This window comes from Chelonoidis abingdonii, chromosome 1 (genome assembly GCF_003597395.2).
Source record: "Chelonoidis abingdonii isolate Lonesome George chromosome 1, CheloAbing_2.0, whole genome shotgun sequence".
Classification (NCBI taxonomy): Eukaryota; Metazoa; Chordata; order Testudines; family Testudinidae; genus Chelonoidis; species Chelonoidis abingdonii.
Window position 1 is genome coordinate 314,951,361 of NC_133769.1, and position 23,689 is coordinate 314,975,049.

At 45.0% G+C, this 23,689-nt stretch overlaps 1 protein-coding gene across 3 annotated transcripts in view; it reads right to left on the minus strand.

The window, feature by feature from the left end:
- Window positions 1-10,025: 10,025 nt before the first annotated feature.
- The window catches only part of CAB39L (calcium binding protein 39 like), a 104,195-nt gene continuing 90,531 nt past the window's right edge, over window positions 10,026-23,689 (minus strand). For all 3 annotated transcript variants that reach the window (XM_075061601.1, XM_032788813.2, XM_032788814.2), the window contains 3 exons: window positions 20,694-20,759; window positions 19,812-19,955; window positions 10,026-12,130 (listed from right to left, as the gene is read on the minus strand). In XM_075061601.1, coding sequence (XP_074917702.1) covers window positions 11,951-12,130; window positions 19,812-19,955; window positions 20,694-20,759 — 390 coding nt within the window. In that variant the 3' untranslated portion in view covers window positions 10,026-11,950. The remainder of the gene's footprint in view (window positions 12,131-19,811; window positions 19,956-20,693; window positions 20,760-23,689) is intronic.

A 23,689-nucleotide genomic window follows, 5' to 3' on the forward strand; every position in this document is an offset into this window, starting at 1 on the left:
CTTCCCCCCCTTGAGATTTGAAAAATCTTGTTTCCTGATTGGTCCTCTGGTCAGGTGTTTGGTTCCCTTTGTTAACCCTTTACAGGTAAAAGAAACATTAACCCTTAGCTATCTGTTTATGACAAGGCCCATTACTCAATGGGGGCGGGAGGGGAGGAACAATTACAGAAAATGTGGAAATGGCAGAAGTGCTAAATGACTTTTTTCTTTCAGTTTTCACCAAAAAGTTTAGTAGCATTTGAACAGCTACCTTAAATGAATGCCAGTGAAAATGAGGTAGGATCAGAGGCTAAAATAGGAAAAGAACACGTGAAAAATCATTTAGACAAGTTAGATGTCTTCAAGTCACCAGGACCTGATGTCATACATCCTAGAATACTCAAGGAGCTGACTGAGGAGATATCTATCTGAGCCATTAGCAATTAGCCTTGAAAAGTCATGGACAATGAGTGAGCTTCCACAAGACTGGAAAAGGGCAAATATTTTGCCCATCTACAAAAAGGGAACTAAGGACAAGCTGGGGAATTACAGCCCCGTCAGCTTAACTTCTGTACCCAGAAAGATAATGTAGCAAATAATTAAGCAATCAATTTGCAAACACCTAGAAGATAATAAGGTGATAAGTAACAGTCAGCATGGATTTGTCAAGAACAAATCATGTCAAACCAACCTGATAACTTTTTTTTGACAAGATAACAAGCTTTATGGATGGGGGGGGGGGAAGCAGTGACATGGTATATCTTGACTTGCGTAAGGCTTTTGATATTGTGTCACATGACCTTCTCATAAACAAACTAGGAGAATGCAACTTAGATGGAGCTATAAGGTGGGTGCATAACTGATTGGGAAACCGTAATTATCAGTGGTTCACAATGGTCAAACTGGAAGGGCATGTCAAGTGGGGTCCTGCAGGGATTAGTTCTGGGTCCAGTTCTGTTCAATAGCCTCATCAATGATTTAGCTAATGGCGCAGAGAGTACACTTCTAACGTTTGTGGACATTCCCAAACTGGGAGGGGTTGCAAGTGCTTTAGAGAAGAGGATTAAAATTCAAAATGATCTGAACAAACTGGAGAAATGGTCTGAAGTAAAGAGGATGGAATTCAATGAGGCCAAATGCAAAATACTCCACTTAGTTTTTGTGCTACCAACTACCTCCTAGGTGTACTAAGGAAGACAAGCCTGAAAAGTAAAATGCCACAGTTTGATAATGTGGTTGCAAGTGTGATTGATTGATTGATTGATTTTGGTACAGGTCTAGCCTCAAGTTGGCTAAAGCCTAGCATCTTCCTGTAATCTTGTCTGACTAGCTGCCATGTGATGGTAAACTAGATCCCTGCTTCTGTGATACAGGTGCAGACAGCAGTGATAATAGTGCTATGCCTGGGTAGGGCCCTAGAGGGAGAGGCCCACAAGCAAGTATCCACATGACTGAAGTGCAAAAGTCTGACCCTAGCTTGCACAGTAGTTGTTTGGTTTAGGCTGCAGGCAGGCAGTGTATCATTCAGGGGACAGCAGGATTATTGGGTATATAAGTGCACAGATTTGATGCTGTACAAGGGGGGGACAGGGAGAGGCAGAGAAATGCTTATTGCTGGTGATGCTTACAGCTACATGGCTGGTTGAGTGAGTCCAAATCTGCAAAGCAACTTTAGGAATCTTTATTGCGAACTGATGCCTTCATGTCATAGCAGGCACAAAAGGCTGCACATGTTAATTAGCTGACTCACCAAAAGGCTGAATGCAAAGCTGCATGCTGCTATTTGGCATAGCCACCAGACGGCAGTGTCACCAGATCATTAAGTTGCTGGTTGCTCAACTTCACTTGATTCACAGCAAGCGTTTCTGGTGAAGAATTTTCCCCAAGCCCTGTGGCCTTGCGTTCTCATGTGTGGTTTCTCTGCACGGGGACTGCACTCACGCCGGTGTCCGTATTGCAGCAGCAGGACTCTAGTAATATGGCAGCTAGACAGAAAATTCCACTGTGGCAGACTGTGAAGGACAAAGCGATGTCGGATAAATGCCAGAACGGTTGAGCCAGCACAAAACTAATAACCATGGAGGGTAATGAATGACCCTAGCCTGAATGTAATGTAGGGGCCAGGCACTCCTTGAATTCCCCAAGCACAGCCAGCGCTGTGTCTGCGCGCTGAGCAGCAGGCTTCTGAATGCTAGTTACTTTTTAGTATAAAATTGTGTTTTCTTTACTCATTTAACTTGGGCAAGCCCTGGCCTTTCTGCTCTCTCCCCTTTTGCAGCTGATGAATTGTCTGGCTCATCTTTGATGGCTAGTGCAGCGTGTGTGGCTCTACTACAAAGCCCTTGCTAAAGGCCGCATTTTCCCACCATTACCACTGAACCGGCTGAGTCATTTAAACCCCATGGATTATGATTAGGGCTGCGAGTTTGTCACAGAGGTCTCAGAAGTCATGGATTCCATGACTTTCTGGGGCCTCCATGACTTCTGCAGCAGGCAGATGTGACTGACTCCAGGGCTGCCCGAGCAGCTAGGGTGGCCCCAGGGCCAGTTGCACCGTCCCCCCCACCCCAGCAAGGGCAGCAGCAATCCCAGGCCGCCGCCCCCTCCCCCCACCCGCCAGCAGCAGCGGCGGCCCCAGGTCACCTCCCCCAACCCACAGCAGTGGCAGCAGTCCCAGCCTCCCCACCCCACCCTCCCTTCCCCTGCCGCCAGCAGCAGCAGTCCTGGGTCGCCCCTCCACCAGCAGCAGTGGCAGCACTTCCAGGCTGTTTTCCCCCTACCTCCCCCCATAGCAGCAACAGCAGTCCCAGGTCACCCACCCCCACCCCTACCAGCAGAGTGGCAGTAGTCCCAGACCTCTCCCCACCCTCACCCCCCCCACCTGCCAGCAGTAGCAGCGACGGTCCTGGCCTCCCCCAGCAGCAGCAGCAGCAGCTGTGGCGGTCCTGGACTGCCCCACATCAGCAGCGGTGGCAGCAGTCCCAGCCAGCAGCAGCAGCGGCGGCGATCCTGGCCCCCCAGCAGCAGCAGCAGCAGTCTTGGGCTAGCAGAGCTGTCCCCCCACCAGCAGCAGGGGTCCCAGGCTGCCCCTTGCCAGCAGTGGTAGTAGCAGTCCTGGGCCACCCATCCCAAGCACCAGCGGGCACCCAGGAGCCTCCCCCGACTACCAGCAGGTGCCCTGGCTGCCCCCTAAAAGCCTAACAGAGCACTCATCATTTAGTCAGCAGTATATAATACAAGTCATGGACAGGTCATAGGGATGTGAATTTTTCTTTATTGCCTGTGACCTGCCCATGACTTTTACTAAAAATACCCATGACTAAATTGTAGCCTTAATTATGATGCTGAACTAACAATTTCTGAACGGAATTTGGTGACTTGTCAGCAGAGCTGGGTGACTAACTTAAAAGGAATTTTTTTTTAAAGGGTGGGAGGACTTATGCCCTGCTTTTCTTTCTGAAGTTTAAAGGTGACCTGAGACATGTGATAGCCTCTCCCCCTCCCACTCCATAAAAACACCAGAAAAAGGACTCGCTCTTTCTCTTTTTTTTAAATCAGATTTTAGCAATGGGAGGGGTGGGGGAGAGAGAGAGTCAACATTTGCTGTTTTAATTTAAAAAAGGGGTGGAGGGGCTCATTTTTCTACAGTGTTTTGTGAACTATGTGCCACTTTTCTTCAGCCAGCTCAGTCAGGAGCCTAATGTCTGGTTTTGCTGGCAGGGCATGGCCTGCTACTCTGGGCTGAATATTGAAAACTCTTCCATTGGCACTGAATGGGTCGGGACTGGTGAAGGTGAAGCCGGGCTGGCTGCAGACTGTCAGGCAGTGATAGTAAACAGCTGGTAACAGACGAAAACCCGGCTGACTAAACTTCCTTCCACCTCAGTGACTTAGCTTGCTCCTGCCTCTTGGGACAGGGCGTGGCCAGTTTGGTCAGTAGGTGCTTTGGGACGGGGTTGGCTGGCCTACAGAAGGGAACACGGCCTCCAGCTTTGGCAGAGGAGACAGGTGCGGAGATGGCAGCCGGTTCCTTAGGTTGGGGAGGGAGAGGTACTGAAAAAGGGGGGACACTAAGGGCTTGGAGTTAAAATTTGGCATCGCTGTGGCTGTGTGTGTGTTGTTTGGCCAGACCTAGTGACCCTGCTCTGGGCCTGAGTGTTGGAGTGCAGCTGCCGAGGGCTAGACAAACCCACCTTTCATCTCACTGAGGAGTGTAAGCACAGTGCTGCAGCAGTTCCTTTTCCAGCCAGCACAACCCAACAAAGTTGCAGAGAAAAATATCCCTCATGTGATGGTAGAGATTGGAAAAATGACTGGGGGCAGGGGAACAGCCACCACCTCCTCCCTGACCTGAGCTGAACTGTTGGCCAGGCCTGAGGCTTTAAAGAAGCTCATCATCAGGCACCATGGCTAAGTAGCCAGCATCACTGCCACATTGATTTTCAACGTGCTATCAAGGCCCCGTGGCACAAGAGCGCTAGGCAGACACCCTCTCCCATGTGTGTTTGTGCAGCCTGTACTTGGCACCACGGCCCCATACCCAAGTGGGCAACGTAGTCCCTTCTGGTAATGTCTGACCCCATGGGAATGTACAGCAGGCTGAGAGAGAAGGATCATTATAATGTGGACTCTGGAGTCTCAGACAGGCTGATTGGATCGCTCCGTAGCTCTGAGCTACTCATAGGCTGCTTACCTGTCAATTGCTTGCATTACACCTAGAAAAACCTGCTGCTTTCCTTTTTGTCTTTAATGAACGTGCCAGGATTTGTACTGGTCCCTTTCTCAGCAGGGATTTTTCTTGTTCTTGGCTCCCCCCCGTGCAATGTTGCATTACTGTGCCCGGCCCCAACCCACAAACCTCTGTGGGTCGGGCACAGTAATGGGTGAGACTGTGCATCAGCAGGGAGGCTCAGCTACATGCAGTCCTATTCTGAAGCTAGCTCTGACAGTGACCTTAGCCAAATCACCGATCTTCTCTCCGTAAGTTTCTCCATGCGCAGCTTTAAAATGGGAAGACAGTTGATTCTGCTACTTTTCCTATCTTTGTGGGGGTACTGCAAGAACATACAAAGAGTGATTTGCCTTTGCTGTGCCCGCTTGCAGGCATACGCATATGTGTACACGTAGCCAGGTAGCCATCCTGCCATGCGCATCAGCAAATGGCTGGCATGTGTTGGTTCGCTGGGTATTTGCATATGAAAACCAGGTGCGTGCAGCAGTGCACCTAAGTGTGCCTCATGGTAAAAGGCTGGCTCCCATTAGTTCATGTTTGCCCAAAGCTTTGAACAAATGCAAAGTGCTAGGTCCTGATAAGTATTTTTGTTAAGCAAGTTCAAAGCCTTGTCAAGGCAGCTGTTTTCAAAGTGAGTTCAAGGTCACTGTTACAGTTGTCAGAACTACATGAATACAGATAAGGTCCCCACTAGTTTGCAAAGAATGGGCCTTCGTCATAAATGGTGTAAAGGTCAGTTCCATGTAAATGTCAGAGTCTCCAGCATGCAAATGTGCCGATCTGTCTTCTTTCCGAGAAGGAAGAGCCAAGTCATTAATTGATTAGCCTCTTTCCTCACCAGAATGAGTTTTTTTAATTCTACAAAGCAGAGATTACATAGAGTCCATTACTGTGGCACTGAACAGACAATGCTACACGTGGGAGAAGATCTAGCTGAAGGGTTTCTATAGCACCCACCTCCTTAGGAGTCAAGTGCTTGGCACTGGCCAGTTATTTATGTATTAAATGTGCAAGTGTCCACTAACGTGTCATCTCAGTGTGATTAAAATAGTAAAATAAGTGGCAGCATGGTCCTCTGGAGGAGATGGATTGGTGCGTCTTTGCTCTCTACTCTCTTGGCTGCTGAGACTGCTCCTGTTCTACTCTTAGTTGGTTGTTTCTGCTGGGTTTAAATCAATCCTGACTCATGCCCACAAGAAATTCTTCCCATTCACATCCCTGGAAGAAGCCCAGCAGGAAGGAGGGGGATGCAGTTAAGGCACAGGACTGCGAGTCAGGAGATCTGTGTGATCTTGGGCAAGTCATTTCCCTGGGAGCTGAGTAGCATAATGATGAGCACAACAGACTCCTGACAGTGACTCCTGAATGTTTAGCAACACATTGCCTTTTGCATAATATAGTGTATGTCTACACAGCACCTGGGAGCAAGGCTCCCAGCCCGGGGCAACAGAGTCATATTAGCACTCTCAAAATAGCTGGGTAGGCAACGTTTTTACATTATGTAGCTCAGGCTGTAGCCTGGGCTCTCACACCAACCCTGCTCCCTAGGACTGAGCACCCAGGGCATAACAGAAAAGCACTGTCTACACAGCTGTTTAGAGCACTACCGTGAGCCCTGCCAGTGTGACGCTGGGGACTTGGGCTGAGCATTCCCTGATGCTCCATAGACACACCCACAGAGAAAGTGTAGGCTGCAGGCTTCCTGAAGGTGCAGGCACATGCCATTCCTTGCTTTCAAGGGGAGCTGCTGGTAATGTGAGAAGGGGAGACAGGAACATGCCTAGCTTTCCTGACCATGGATGAACCTCAAGGAGAAATCCTTAGAATACGCAGGATGTTTCTCATCATTTTGTGCACTGTAGCCTGTGCACATAAAAATATTTGATGTGTCTCCCTTCCTTAAGTTGATCTCACATTTGCTACTCAGAAAATTTCATCCCTTACTTGTGTATATGGCATCAGAGAGACATGCTGTCCCTAGAAAAACACTATAGCACTTCAAAACTACTGTAGAACCTCAGAGTTACAAACACCTCAGGAATGGAGGTTGTTCGTAACTCTAAAATGATGGTAACGAAACATTAGGGTTCTTCTTTCAAAAGTTTACAAATGAACATGGACTTAATACAGCTTTGAAACTTTACTGTGCAGAAGAAAAATACTGCTTTCCCTTTATATTTTAGTAGTTTATATTGAACACAGCACTGTACTGTGCTTCTTTTTTGTCTCTGCTGCTGCCTGATCACATATTTCTGGTTCCAAGTGAGGTGTATGGTTGACTGGTCAGTTCGGAACTCTGAGGTTCTATTGTAATCACTGCTGGGCACTAAAGGTCTGGTCACACTCCCAGTGACCTCAGTAGCAAACCCCTCACTGACTTGAATAGAAGCAGTTTCAGAGCCACTGTGCTGATGAAGGCTGCCTTGTTCTTGACAAAGCAGAGTTCAGGATATCAGAGATTCAGGAACTAGCATGCTTTCCTTTAAGTCCATGCTGAACCATTAGTAGGGATATCCTACTATCATTCCTCCCTACATGATTTGTGAAGTGGGAAGGGTCTGGGGTGACTCACCCACACCCCCTTTCAACTCCAAAAGGAAGACAGAGATTTGAATTCCTGACTCACTGAAGTGTATTCAGATGTGTATGACTAGTAATGGGCCAGTAACATTCCCCAGGGCACCACCAACCTTGTATATAAAAAACAGATACACAAGCTTAAGTCATCAGCTATTTCAAAATACAACCCTACTAGCTACTCATCATGGACTCCAAGGTAGAGTGGCTAAGTCAGTGATGCACACAGCAGCCTTGCAAATGGTTTGACTTGGGTTCAATTGCCAGCCTGAATATTTCAGACATGGTACAGTCTAGCAGACAGGGTCCTTGACTGCAAATCAGGGGCTTTGGCTTCTAGATCCTGGGTTCTACTGGTCTGCTGTGTGACCGTGAACAAGTCACTTCACCTTTCTCTGCTAGTGTCTTCTCCTGCTTTGTCCATCTTGTGAGCCCATGGGGGCGGGGCTCTCATCATGTGTTTGTATAGAGTACATGGCCTGGAGCTCAACTGGTGTCACTAGGTGCTACTGTAATAGAAATGTTCAGTAATAAATATTGATCTATCATTTAAGTGCTATCAGCAATAGATTAGGGGTGGAATCCTGGCCCCACAATTCTATGCGAGGTTCGCCATTTACTTCAATGGAGCCAGGATGTCACCCTAGACGAATGTCATTTTGATGGGTAGTGAAGACTTGTGGCTTAGTGATGAAATTACTTAAGGCATGTGGAATCATGGTGCCAGTCTCTCTCTCTCATAGTTGGCTTTAATTACTGTATGAAGCATCTAGATACTACAGAGAAGAGTGCTTTCCAAATATACTTGATGGGTGTAGGGCAAACACAACTGAGCGGAACTATTTATTGTAACACTCAGATGGAAAGAGAGTGCCAAATTTTATAATTAGTGAAGGCCCAAGTTCCCCATCAGACAACTTTCCCCATTTGTTGAAGCAGATTGTAATGAAAAATGATGAGCTATCCATCCTCAGAGGAAGGACTGTGGTGCCTGTTTTAGTCAAATTCTTCATATTTGAATAAACTGTCTAAAGTCAGTTAAATGGGTTGGTTCGTAGTTTCCAGGCACTTGTCTGTATCAAAGGTTTCTATGTACAGATGTAACAGCATTCTGCAAGTTGCCACAAACCAAGTCTCCACATCCAAACATCCCTTGACCTTTGGGTGGGATTTGGAATCTGGATTCTGCAGCTCAAGTCTCATTTCTTTTTTCCTCCTCCCTACAAGTGTTCTTTTCACCTCTCGTATTGATAAATTGTGTCGTGGAATCACACAGCTCCCACCGATATTAATTTTAGTCCCTGGGAAAAACTGCGATTTCCTGTCGGGAGCTGTTCCTGAGACAAAACAGGAGCCCTGATTGAAGCACAAAAGGAAATTGAAAAGTCTATCTTTACTCCAAGATGAATCAGAGAAGACCTCATCTTTCAACTAATTAGAAATGTGTGTCCCAGCCTGCTGTGAAATATTATTATGAAGCCTAATGGGCTCCTCAAGCTTAATTTAATCACTATCATTTCTGGTGCTCTCTCCTTTTACAAATGCTAAAGTTTGAGAAAGATCTTGAATTGCCCTCAGTGTGCTGGAAATAACTTCATACTAGACTGAAAACACTGAGCCAGCCCTATGTGCAATAAACTGGAAGGAGGTGGATGGGTCTGGCTCTGTACAAGGCCATGTTAACAGTCTGGAATTCTTGGCACACCAGTGCATGGGTCCCCTTAGCCCCGATTCCAGCCCCATGCTGTGGTCCCACTTCTGCTTGTGGTGGCAGTGGCCACCCTTACAAGAACTGGCTTCTGGAGTGCTCAGCTTACTTTTTGGGTCAGACTGGGGCCTCTCCGCTCTTTGCGCAGGCTGGGGTATGTTCAAGATGACAGATGATGCAGCTCCACTTACTCCGATGCAGGCATGGGACTCTCTGTATGGGTCCCTCTTCCCCTCTGGAGCCACAATGCGGGAGAAGAGCTAGACCATCTGCCCACACTGAGTCTTCTGCTGGGACCCCTCAGAGCAGTGGGTTTCAGAGTTAACAACCCACTAAGATGGATGAGGCTGTTTACACCTTTCAGAGCTACTGTTTCAGGCTGCCTGCAGCCTAAGGCAGGCATCACTGCATTGGTTATACCTGGCTCGCTTCACAAATATGAGAGCTAGAACATTTTTTGTAGATGAAAGCTGAGATTCTGATGTTATCACATGACTCCAGGAGCTGAGGCCCTATGCTGCCTATGTGTTAATGCAGTCCCTGATATGGGCCTCTCCTAGGAGGTCCTGAGCACATCTTGAGGTACTGAATGCCCCAACTCCCACTGGTTTCAGCAGCTTGCAGGAGACACTCCACAGCTCAGAGGATCAGACCCTTTAGTGAATAGCTCTGAAGCTTTTCCACACAAAAAAAACCCCTCACTACTCTAGAGAGGCTCCCTTATCAGCAGTGAAGCACAGTGTGTCAGTGCCAGCCATGTGGCATGGCACTGAAGATCACAGGAAGGCCAAATTGGATTGTAGCCTGGGACTGTCAGGCCCTGTGCCAGCAAAGGCTGCAAATGTGATGTTTGCAAAGCACATTGGCTCTGAAGGAAGTGATCATCTGTCCTCCTCCATCTGTGGAAGTTGTGGCTGGTGGAGGAGAGAGAGAGAGAATTTAGGAATGAAAAGATTCTAAGTGAAGGTGTTTTTTGAGAAGGTAGGGGAGGGGAAGTGAGGGAAGGAAATAAACAGTGATTAAAAAGCATAAATTAGTAACCATGCCTTTAATAACTTGTAAATATAATTTTAAAATTTCAAGCAGCTAAGATATACATTTTTTGTCTATGCCTGACATCTTCAACGTAAACCATGTGTTGATGACCTATTTGTTTCATTTCACCCCTTTTCTAAAGCATACAAATTAAATTCTCAATCACCTTAACATACAACAGTTTTATGGACAAAAATCTCACCTGATTTCTATCCTTTCACTGAAGTGTTTGCTATGCAATTATAGCTGGAGAACAATGTTTCATTCAACAAACGAAAAACTCAGATTTAAGCTAATAGAAGAAATACTTCAAGATATTCTCTCCCCACACTCAAACTCCTCCACCAAACAAAATACCCAGAATCACAGTGCCTATTCCCAAGAAAAGAAGAAGAAAAAATGGCAATAATGTCTAGGCAACTCTTTTTGGACCCAAGGCTTTATTTATCTTAAACATCACAGTGCAATGATTTCCACTTCCACGATATTCAGCCTCTAGCAAAGAAACTGCATTCACATCTGAACAAATCAAATGGAACATGCTAACCCTGCGAGCCCAAAGTTACACTCCTAGAACCATGTTTAAGCTTCTACAAGAAGTGGCTTGATTTTCAGAGGGGCTGAGCCTCTGCAGCTCCCATTGACTCCAGGGGAGCTGGGGATGCTCAGCTGCTCAGAGTTAGGCCATTTCTATTTAGATGCCTAAATAAGAATTTCGGAGTCTGATTTAGGTCCCCAGGTTTGAATGTTTTGGCCATGATGTTCCCAGCACAGGCAAGTATGAAGGAGCAGTAATTGAACCACTACAGAATCCACATCAGAGGTTTCCCAACCATGGCACAGGTACTGTATTGGCACAGGTATCGGTACTTTAGGCTTGTATCACTGATACTCTACCTGGGCTTCCCTTAGGACTGTGCTTAGGGGTCACTCCTGTGAAGTGCTGAGTACCCCCACTGCCACTGAAGCCAATGGGAGATGCATGCTTCAGGACTGTGCCCAGAATAAGAAGTGCTGAATAAGGCCCAATTCTGTTTCCACTGAAGTTAATGATAAAATTTCTACTTATTTCAATGGGAGAAGGAGCAGGTCCTTAGCAATGCATCTCTGCTCTTAGCCCTGATGTATTGCCTGGCTCCCATTCAAAGTGCATGTTCTAATTCCCAGTGAAGCTAGGATTTCTCCTGATCAGTCTTGTTACAGAGACTGGGGTTTGGGGAAGCCTCGGCTGCATTGTAGGGTTAGATCAGATACAGAGGGATGGGAGGCAGTGGGCACTGGCTGCCCCACCCAAAGTATTAGCCTAGTTCCCAGGTTCAGTTGGTCAAACTGGTGGAAAGCACTGAGCTTGAGTGAAATCAAAAAGACTGAAGGAATGAATGAACATAAAAATAAAGTGAAAATGTGAACCTTATTTTTTCAAATCTATCTCCCACTGCTTTAGCTAACAAATCTACTACCTAAGTGCAGATAAGTCAGTCGCCCAACACCCTCTTTCACAGTCCTCATGTGCACGCAGAACTAAAACAAATTCACAACTACAAGTGCAAAGAAAAAGATAGTTACAATCTTCCGAGCTCCTACTTTGTGCATTTATGGGGAGCTCAAGTTTGCTGATAAAAGCAAGAGCAAAGAGGTTCATTCTTCTGGAGTGCACAGATGAAAATCTGCCTTACCAGCTTCTAATACAGAGGGTGTCTAAACTGACATAAATAATCACAGACTTGATTAGAAATAATATATTATTCTAGACTTTTTTTTTTTTTTTAGTTTTCATGTAAGACCTTTATACTCTTGACATCTATGTGAACAAAGAATCAAACAGGCACTTCTCAAGCGCTATTGTGTTGTTAAATGACACATGAGAGGAACTGAACAAAAATGATTTAATGCCTGTGATGGGAAATTAGGGGAGATCTTCATGGTGTTGGCTTTTTCAAGTCTCGGATCTGTTTAATCAAGTAGTTCTTCTCATCGGTGAACTGTTCATCATCCGTCCTCTCTTTCTGGAAATTGCTCAGAAACTCAATTAGCTTGGGTTGGTTTTTCAATAGAATCTCCACGATAGGCTGTGTTTTGTTTGGACTGGCCACAAATACCTAATATACAAACAAAACCACAAACACACACACACACAGACAGAAAGAGAGGGATGAACAATCAGAGTCATGATACTGCCCATCATCGTTCTCTGGTGCCTACCCTGTATCCACTGAGCACGGTATCCAGTGACGGGGAGAGGGAAGGGGCTGCATATTTGTTGGTTGCAGCTACCTGACCCTGTGGCCAGTTCTACACTGACCTCAGGTCCAGCATACTTTATAGTAGCCTCTAAGATCCTTTAGTCTAAAGTATGACAGCTGGCTATGGCTCCCAAGAGGTTGTCTGCCAGCTGGGGATTAGTGCAGTTGCCCTCTGACCATGACCCTTCCATTTCTGACAAGCATCTATGTCTCCGGAGCTGCAGGGAGGGCATAGGAACAGACTGTGCTAGCCACATATTAGCTGGGGAGATCCAACAGCTTTCCTGGCCCTTGTTTTGGCCGCTTTGGGCCACTAAAGAAAGGAAATCTATCCCTGTATCTTAAACATACGTTAAAGTTTCCCATAATCTTGCTCATTAGCAGCTGGAAGTGAAGTTACACTTGACCTTGTTATCACTCTCCCTTATTCTACTCCTTTTATTGACAGATGGTTTGATTGTAATGCTGAAAGTTGGCTATAAATCCCTGATCACTTCCACATATGCAGCCCTCCAACATGAAATGTCTTAGAACCATATTTACTGGGAGAACAGGTGAGTCTTGTGCTGGTGATAGAATTTCCATATTAAATTGAAATGGCCTAAAATTAGACCAAGAGATTTGTTTTGGTTTGTGAACTTAGGTCACATCCTCCACTTCGACCTAGTCCATTTTAGCAAGCTGTTTGTGAATGGAAATTTACAAGAGCAGGATCCACATACATTTCAATCTGTTTGCTAAGCTCACAAGGACACAGCAGTGAAGCAGAGCAGAAGGATAGTGTAACACACTTACATATGCAGCTCACTGCCAGCCCAGTGCCTTGGAGGTGCTGTCTGTGGGTCACCCAGGTGAGAAGCTGGGATCTTCCCTTTGTAGCAATCCTGCACTTGGGAGGCACTTGCCTTTTGTCCTCCCTGTAACTCTCTTTTGGCTCCTTGTTAGTCTGGCTCTGAGGGCTTCTCCTGCTTACAGCTGCAGCCTCCTTCCAAAGGGAGGTTCCACAGCAAGAAGCTGTAGCCTGAGTAGTACTGTAGCCTGCAGTACTGATGCCTGAGCATGTGTCTCCCCAGCCTAGATCCCAGCCCCTGTGCAGATTCCCACATCCTAGCAAGGACAAGGCCACTGAAGCAGCTCCCCCACCATACCACATGGTGCAGATTTGCACCCACAGGTGTCCTCTTTTCAACAATCTGGCCCTTTGTTCGGAACTTTTAAAGTCCTGGACTTCTTTTAATTCCTGGTGACCTCTAGATGTTCACAAGCAATGGCAACTGACTCAGCAGTGCAAGACTTCACCACGACCCCTTTAGAGCAACCTCCTTGTCAGATGCTTCAAGTTCTCAAAAAGTAGCGTCAGTTATTAGGGGCATGTTCCTTGTTCTGAGAGGTAGTCAGCTCATGGCCCCCTTGAGTGCACTGAGAGGTACAGATAATTTGTTCAGCCACTGCTTTGGCCATTTAAACACATTCCTTCCATTACAAACAACCCTATAATACAAATTGCATGTTGTTTCCCACACTTTAGATAAATAAAAATTGCTTGTGAGAGCACAATGCAAATATATTTGCAATGTCTTGCATTTTCAGAAGTATCTAGTGATTTGGGTGCCCAATCCGAGACAGCTTAAAGGAATCTGACATGCAAAAAGCACCCATCCACAGAAAATCAGGCCCTGTTAAGATGTCTCAAGTAGGCCACCCAAAAATTAAAGTACCAAAAATGATTAGTCAGTTTGAACATTCAGACCACCACTGTAGCTACACAGTGTGAAAGGAACAGCCTGTGAACATTCTTGAAAGAATTTAATTTTAACACTGGCTCTAGCCTAAAATATGCATTAGCACAGCAAATGATTAAACATGAGATGATGTCTCCTATTAGACTGAATTCTTTAGCTTCTTGTCCGATTGCTTATAGGTTATAATCTTCCCCCTGAAAAACTGGCATAAAAGATAGAAAACTCAAATGTAAATCATCTTTTGACTACTAGACCTACGGCAGGGCTCAATTTTAACTCACAAATACTGTTTTCAAACCCTGGGATCATAAAAGGATTATAAAACCGAATGACCGGCTCCCTCAGTCAACTACAGTACCACAGTGTCACAGTATTGAAACAAAGAAACTTTACACATATCTACAACAAAGAATCTTTATACCTTAAGGCTAGATACAGTATGAGGTTTTATTTTTTAAAGTCTCCTGCTAATGCTTTGCTTGAAGACAAAAAAAGTATATCCCTGGAAACAACATCAGTATTCCAGCTAGTTGGAATATTTCTGAAATAATTATTTTCTGGAGATATATCGGTTTCAACAACATATCTGTCGGGAAGGGTTTTGTGACTGAGATTTCTCTGGTCACCTCTGAGGAGTTTCGACACAGCTCCACTTTGTGAAAATGTTTGAAAGGTTGTTTTTTTTTATTCCAACACGGAATGAAAACAAATGTCAAAACTCAAAAGTTGCCATGAAATAGAACTGCTGTCCTCTAGCTGGCTTTAAATCAGTATTGTCCATCCAAATTGATAAACTGTACACTCCCTATCCACTCCATAAAGCATTTGATCAGAGTGTTCTGGAGTCTGACCTTGGTTCTCACAATAAATGACAACGCGTCATCATCATCCCAAGGGAACACAACAGGGATAAAGATACTAAAATGGTCTGATGCTCGATGCGTCATTGTGTGGTCAATGATAATCTTTGCTTTTTTTAAGCACGGAGGCCAAGGCTACTGAATGTCACAGGATCTTGATGAGAATAGTTCACTGTAACCTCTGACCTACTTTTAAATGGTTAGAGATTATGGTCCAAATTCAGTATGCATAACTCTTATACATCAACAGGCCAATTGACCCACCAGGGCTGAAACTGGCCCCATGATTTTCTCATATGCATCGCAGGGGGATTACCACCTTGCCGGAAGTGCATGAAAGCTCACGTAGCTGCACCTACAACATCCCCCACAGACCAAAGAATCATCAAGTCTATAGCTCAGAAATAACACAGTGGGCGTGTAAACACAAACTCGGCTTCCGCCCCATGCTGAGCGGAAACTGTCAGTATTGTCAAGTTATGCAGAACCATTTGCAGAGTGAGCAACAGGAGGTAGCTTTGTGATATGCATGAAAGAGAATGGAAAAATGAAGCTAAGGTCAATCTATATTTAGATTTAAACACTCAAACCTATCTTGCTACATCTCTGCTTAAGAAAAATGTTATATTGTCCTGAACCACCACTGTGGGGTGAGTTCACAAAATAACTGAATTTTTTAACATGATAGTCAAAAGAGGCTGATACTATTCTATATTTGTATGTGCATTAAGTCCAATATATTGCAGTGTGCTTTATTTCTGATTGCCTGCAAGAGAACAAAGAAGCAAAAATCACATACCTGGATGGACCAATAATGGTGGTAAATACATTTGTCAAAAGAAAACACATGAGTATTCAGAAAGACCTTTCAAACCAGATATTGATTCTCCTGCTGGAATGGAGAGGAAGAAAAGGTGTGTGTGTGTGGGGGGGGGGGGGGGGGTTATTAACACTTAAGATACTCACTAATCCACTTGTTTTTGTTACCTGGGGGCTATCCATATTCCCCAGGCTTTTAGGTGGCCATGAGTGGGTGACTGGTTGTGTGGGGTGGAGGCTAAGGGTTGAAGAGGTCTCATTTTGTTCGAGCAAGGGTAAGGGAGGGAGCAGGGATGATGAGGGAGGCAGAGGTCATGCTGGTGAGGCAGGAAGTACTGAAAATGAGTTAGATGGCAGGAAGTACTGAAAATGAGACTTCATTACTTATCTTCTGTATCTCTGGGCAGAGTGCTTTGGATGAGTACGACAGGCCTCAGTGCTTGAAGAGTTAATTGGATTTTTAATTACCATCAAACTTAACTGTAAAATATTTAGAATTATAGACGCTCAAGGTTCTAGTTAAAATATTGCAGCTTCAAACCCTTAATAATCAGATACTGCCTCAAGGAGCTGATAGTCATATGCCTTCTTCAGGGTCAACTGGGGTATGGGAGAGCTGGAATCTGGTGTCATAAACAGATAAGTAGGAGTTAATAGAACAGAAGTACTTTATATCTCTTTTGACTGTAAAGGGTTAACAAGTTCAGGGAGCCTGGCTGTCACCTGACCAGAGGACCAATCAGGGGACAGGATACTTTCAAATCTTGAGGGAGGGAAGTTTGTGTGTGTGTGCTGTTAGTTTTTGGTTGTTGTTCTCTCTGGGTTCTGAGAGTGAGTAAGTACTAGGTAGATAAGGCGAGTTAGGCTTATGTTTGTTTTCTTTATTTGCAAATGTGTATTTGGCTGGAAGGAGTTCAAATTTTATTTTGCTGAAAGGATTTAATTTGTACTTGGTACTTAGGCTGGGAGGGTATTCCCAGTATCTATAGCTGAAAGACCTGTACCTATTTCATTTTTAAATTTAAAAGATATTGTTACTGTTTTTCTCTCTTTAACTAAAAGTTTCTTGTTTAAGAAACTGATTGTTTTTTATTCTGGTGTGAGACCCCAGGGGATGGGGTCTGGATTCACCAGGGAATTGGTGGGGAGAAAGAGAGGAAGGAGGAGAGAAGATGAATTTCTCTCTGTTAGGATTACTCTCTCTCTCAGAGAGAGAGGAGGGGGAAGGTGCATTTTCCTCTCTGTTTAAGGTTCAAGGAGTTTGAATCACATGAACTTCCAGGGTAACCAGGGAGGGGAAGCCTGGGAGAGGCAACGGTGGGGGAAAGGGTTTACTTTCCTTGTGGTTAATCCAGAGGGTCTGGGTCTTGGGGCCCCGGGCAAGGTTTTGGGGGGACCAGAGTGTACCAGGCACTGGAATTCCTGGGTGGTGGCAGCGCTACAGGTTCTAAGCTAGTAATCAAGCTTAGAGGAATTCATGCTGGTACCCCATCTTTTGGATGCTAAGGTTCAGAGTGGAGAATTATACCATGACATCTGGATACTTACTTAACAAGCACTTTTTTCATTTCAAATGTGCCTAGCTGCAAAAACATCCAAGTCATGTAATTGAAACCCAAATCTTTTGGGAGCTCACAGTAAGCAGCAAGTATCAGCCACTTGGCAAATCTTTGATTTCATATCGGTATTGGCAGTCTGTGGTAATTTAAAACAGGACTAACTGGATACTTTCAGCATAGTTTGAAGTTATGTGAAAATAAAGAGAGACCGACTTCCTCCCCACTCTCGGTTACACCAGCATACTAGAGTAACCAGGGGGAGAATCAGGCTCAAGGACTCTGCACCCAGAGCAGCAAGGCACACCACTGCCTTTCGCCTGCCAGAAAGGGCGTCGGGACAGGGCAGTAGTTGTTTTTCTATGAAGCATACATTCTCTTTCATATTTAGGGATTTCCTGGATTGGTTCCCATCATCAGCATAGAATTTATTAATAAAGGAAAACTCAGGACAAAATGCTCAGTGCCCTTCTCCCCTGCGTATTCTATACTTGTTCTGCACATGTGCAGAACAAGAACTGAATGTATGAGAGCGCTATGCTGCAGAATGGAGAGGGGGATTTTGTTGCAGCTATGGGCTACATGGTGCTCTCAGTTAGAAATGTGCAACTTCCGCTGGATGAGATTCTGCTCTGAATTACACGGTGCAACTCCCATAGAAAACTGTAAGATGAATACTGTGTACTACTACATTCATGTCTAACTGCTGCCATATGAGATCATAAAGATATTATTGAGTCTCATGGAAGTTGGAAGAATTTGGCCCACTGACATCAACGAGGGTTGCAATATCATTCGCTATTTGTTTCACATTGTGCCAAAAGTCCCAGTCAGGATCAGGGCCCCATGGCATTAGGCACTGCACAAAATACATGGGAAGGCACTGTCCCTGCACTGAACAATCTATGAACTGGATACTCCGAGCATGAGAAACAAAAGCACAATGGACACTGGGAGGGAGGATGAGGGTGACAGTAATGATATCATATGGTTACACAGATAGCTATGATTACAAATCGCTCCAAATCCTCAAATTCCTATTTTAAACAAAATAGATAAATAAAATCATCTATTCACCACTCTCCGATTTCTTGGAACAGCCCAGCAGAACTGGGTGCTTAAAAGGAATCTGAAACAATAGATGGTAGTGGCCTTATGGATTAATTCAGGGACTGCACTTCATGCATAGAAGTTCCATGCATAAGAACGTGACCATTAGCAAATATGAAAAAATAGCTAACAGAGACCAATTCTCTCTCTCCTCTTCCCTCCCCTGACATTTGAGCTCTTAAAGATTGCAAGTATTTGGGATTTGCTCTCCCCAACTTATGTTTGAGCTGCATACCTCCTGATAAGGGGTAAGAGCAGAAGCTACTCACAGTAGTTTGGTTGTCAAGAATAAGTCAAAGGCTTACACAAGTAATTAAGTGCATCACTGAGGCTTATTATGCAGGAAGCAAAATACTGAAATATGTTGGGAATCCCTGTGATTACTTTACGTAGATGAAGGATGGTATGGCTGCTCCATACAATCTTTCAAGCCGCATACTGGAGATGTGAACGCCTGCTGAAAGATCTTTTGCACAATAGAAACGGCAGAAACAAAGACCTCAAAAAGTCTTTTTGAACATTCTGAGGGTGATGTAATTTTTTAAAATACTTGCCATTTGGTACAATGTGGTCTGTTTTATAAACATCTCCCAGAGAAGGACATTTCCCCCCCCCCCCCCCATAGGTTTTAATCCCTCTTCTCTGCAAATTAATCTGTTCAAACTATGAAAAATACATCCATACATATTTAAAAGTTAATTTTGGATTATAGTAGCTCTGCATAATAATAATTCTACTAATCTTCTTGCTCAGGGCAAAAAACATTTTTGATGGGTAAATAAAATTTAAAAAAAAATTAATCAAATCATGATGATAAAAGAAAGCAGTGTATGTGCCTGGGCTGATAATATTTTTATGACAATTTTGTACGGTTGCATTAGTGATCAGTGCAAAACAGAACCAGAAAGAGGAGGATTAAGCATATGCTGGTCTCAAACGCAAATCTCTTAAAATAATATAAAAATTCTCACTTGCTTCTGCCTCACCCGGAGATCCAACACTATCTGTCTGTTTAGGTTCTTACCCAGCACTGTAATGTCTGATTGGTGGGTGACATCCATATCAAATATTTTGGAGTCACATGACTCCCCCAATTCTTACCCAGAGTCACTGTGACATGACCTAAGGAGGTTGAGGAGAGCACCATCAACCCCAGCAAGTAGTTAGTCTGCAGCAATCAGCCAGCCAATTTGTCACCCCTTGCTAATAATGCATTGCTGTAACAAGGGCCCCCTCAGATCATTAGGCCCAAATCCAAATGACCCTGCTTTAGACATCACCTAGAGAGGGCAAGCAAGCGAGAGAGAGAACTGTCTGTCAGGGAGAAATTTCTTATTAAAACATTTTCAAATGTCTGAAATGGTTTGTAAAACCCCACATTTTTCTGTGTTCTCCTCCCTCCCATAATGAAAGAGAGGCTCCTTCGTCTCTGAAGGCCACGCTGAGTTACCTTGAACACATGGAATGCCTCAAACTGAATGTTGGGGCTTTTATCTCGCAGCAGGTTCATCATTAGCTTCAGGTTCTCTGGTTTGCTGATGTATTTTGTCATGATGGCAAAGTTGTGTCGGTCCAGAATCAGTTCACCCAGCAGCTATGGGAACATTTACAAAAACAAAGGCCTTGTGACTCACCACAGAATGTATGATTCAGATGAAAGCACCACATTTTTATCTTCACCCGCAGAGATTTCAATAGAGTCTTATCTTAGGCCATGGTGGCTTCAAAAATGGAGGGCCTTTAAAAAAATTGAGGTAAATTTGCTGTACATGTAAGTGAGGTAACTGTCCAATAGCACTGATCATGCAAATAGTGCAGAGCTAGATACCATATTAATGCACAGAGTAACAGTTGTATTGAGCCAGATAAAATAAAAGCAAGTACAACCACCCCACATTGTTCTGCTAATTCACCTCAATCCTTACATGCCCCACACTTTCCTGTTCTAGTCATGAGACTGAAAATTTTACCAAATTGCTTGGTGCATGGACAAATGGGGACTACAACGAACCAACCAAACTCACTCCCACCTGTGTTCTGAACTAGGCTGTGAACTCGGCTGTGACACTGAGAAAAGAGGATGACACCCTCATTTCAGAGAAAGGACTCCAGGCTTTGCCATATGAGTTCAGGAACTACGACTTTTCAATGCTAACCCCAATGCAGTGACATAAAGGTATCTCCTGATTTGCATAAGCACTAGATTAATTTAAAAGAATTTCTTTTGTAACAAAAAAAAAAAAAAAAGTATAAGGCCACTCTGTGACAGTTGTGTAATAGTCCGAGCATGTTATGGCTATTAATAGAAAGGCATTCAGGAATTTTACATTACCTTTAAAGATTGTCTCTTTGTGACATAATTCTCAGAATGAAGCAGTTTTTCATAGTCCTCAAAGATCTAAGGGAACAAGAAAAAAATCAGTGTAGCCATATTCTTCCTTCTCCCCATCCCCCTGTACTGGTCCTTCCTGCACTAAGCTTTGCAATGGCAGCAGCACAGCTCTGGCACTTCTTTATGATGCCAGAGCCCAGACCATATTGACCACTGATTAGCAACGTCCAATCAGTGTTTGCTTGCACATGTGAATCCATCAGAGAATCAGGAACTTAGCGCCCTTGTGATTCACACCTTATGCCATCATCTTATACAAGATTATGAATTTGCTGCCAAAATAGAACACACAAATATAACATTAGTAACCAGAGACCATCTGAGGTAACTGTTATAGCAACATAGGGTTATATACGTAAAGTGCCATCTATGTCCCTGGACGGACAGACAGAGGAGGATGGTGGAAGTCTGGCTTGTTAGAATGACATTGCTATTTTTAAGTGGGCTTCTATGCATGCATCTAACTTGCCAATTTTCCTTTTTGCTTCACTTCAGTTATCCTCATTGTCATTACTATTCGCTATACCTTGGAGGCTTAAAGATCAAAATGAAGGCATGGGGCAGTGACACAGAGAAATGTAATAGAGTCATGGAATGTTTATAATGCCTCCTCTTAATGTTACAGTTTCTGGGCCTCACTAGGTTCTGAGGACTTTCAAAGTCCCATTGAGTTAGTGGGAGATGATGGTTGCTCAGCACCATCCAGGATCAGATCTCTTGTGCTAAGACATTTTGCAGTTCTTGTTCATTAAATGTAGACAGAGCCATAGGTGGGCATGGTGATTTACAAACAGATACTCAGTGCTGAAAAAAATTATGAATTTGGAGAGAGACTCAACATGTTATACCAAGTGGTTAGAATGGGAGGAAAAGGTAATGAGACTACTATTTGGGTAGTGCTTCCATAGTTTCATTTTATTTTATAAAAATGTAATGGGCCAAATCTTAATGAACACTAAAATCAATGTAGCTCCATTTATTCATCAGTGTAGCTCCATTGGCATATGACCCAAAGACCGGATAGAATGGGGCAAGACTCCGGGCCAGAAACCTGAAGCCAAAGGTTTTAATGATTGTGGGAAGCAAGAGCCAATCACTCAGACAGCTAGACGGTGCCACTGTCTATGCTGCCATGGCCATACTGCAATTTTTAGCAAACTAGCTCACGCAGAGCTAGCGTGTGTAAGCCTGCCTGTGGTGAGAAGCAGACACTCAGCTGCGATGTAGATGTACTCTAAGACTCCAGTCCTGCACTGAGTACCAGATGGGTGGAGCTTTGTGTTTGCACAGAGCCCAGGGGAGCCAGGGCTCCATGCAGGGTTCGGCTCATATGATTTCATTTTAACAAACATATGAAAGGTGCTGTGTCAAAGAACCAGTCCCTGGCTGTCTCATCATTCAAAGAGTGAACATGGAATGATACTTACCTCCCATCTCACTAGATGTCAATGGTGGGCATTTGTCAGCATTGCCACAAACATCATTCTCAGAGCCAAATCTGCCCTCAGATGTACATGTTCAACACACTCTGATTTCAGTGGGAGTTGTTCATTTGTATCTCAGGGCACAAGTTGTCCTTTATTGTTTAGGATATAATGGGAACGTCTATACAGCAAAGAAAACCCTGTGGCAGCGAGTCTCAGAATCCAGGTCAACTGACTTGGGCTTGTGATATAGGGCTAAAAATGGCAGTATATACTCCTGAGGGAATTCTGTGCCAAAATATTAAAAATTCTAGTAGTTTTATTTGTCAATAAATAAATGCAGAGGCTCCAGCATGGCAGTGGGGAGCACAGACCACTGGCTACATGAAGGTGAGAGATCACCCTGCAACTTCCTCACTCCTCACCCCCAGAACACAGACTCAGTGGTAAGGCTGCACCTGACTCTGAAACAGCACAAGGCTTGGGCCTGCCCTAGAAATACCCTAGGGCTCTGCCCCTTTATGCCAGGCGCACCACGTGTGGGGCAGGCAGGCTCAACCAGGCAGGATCCAAGTGTGGAGGGGGTTAGTGTGGGGAGATCCAAGTATGGGGTGAAAGGATTCTGTGTGGGATAATCTGGGTGCAGGCAGCTCAGTGGGGGGTCTAAGTGTCAGGGGATCTGGATGCACAGAGACTCGTTGGGGGGGTTCCAGGTGCAGGGGCAATGGGACTCTGCAGGGGCTTCCAGCTGAAAGTGGTTGGGGCTCAGAGGAGGAGTCTTGGTGTGGGGGTCTCAGCTGGGGGGTCTGGGTGCTGGGAGAATAGGGCTTGTTGGGGTGGGGGTCTGGGCACAGCTAGTTGGGAGTCAGTGGGAGTTTGGTGCAGCTAGTAGGGGGCTGGTGGCATGGGGGTCTGGATGTGGAGGCTCAGGGTGGTGGGGCTCATCAGGGTATGGGTTTGAGTGCAGGGAGCTCCATGAGGGGGTGGTCTGGAGGCAAGAGGTCTGGATGCAGGGGGTGAGGCTTGGCAGAGGTATCTGGGTATGGGTGGCCCAGATGCATGGGGGTTGGGAGGATGGAGGAGCAGGTCCCTGTACAGTAACCCCTCCCCCTGCATCTGGGGAGCGATGACGGCAGGAAGCAGGGGAGGATGTTGAGCTTCCTGCAGCTGGGAGAGGTTTTTGGGGGTGGGTCAGACACAGCCCCAGCCATTCCTTGCAGGGGAATGGGAAATCCTGTTCTCTCCTGCCTCCAGCCCAGCCGGGACTAGCAGCTGATCCCAGCTCAGGGTAGGAGCCACTGGCTGGGGTGTCCACAGCTCTGTGGTGATTTACCTCTGTCAGCTACTCCAAGTGCCTGAAATGATGTACCTGCAAAGCTAGGGAGTGGTATCTGGCTGCTCTTGCAGCTCCCCTTTGCTTCCCTGTCAGAAAGTCATTTTTCTGAAGGGAAGCATGCGCAGTATTCCTCGAGGAGTAAATATAGATGTTCCGGTTTGGGCTGGATCCTGGGC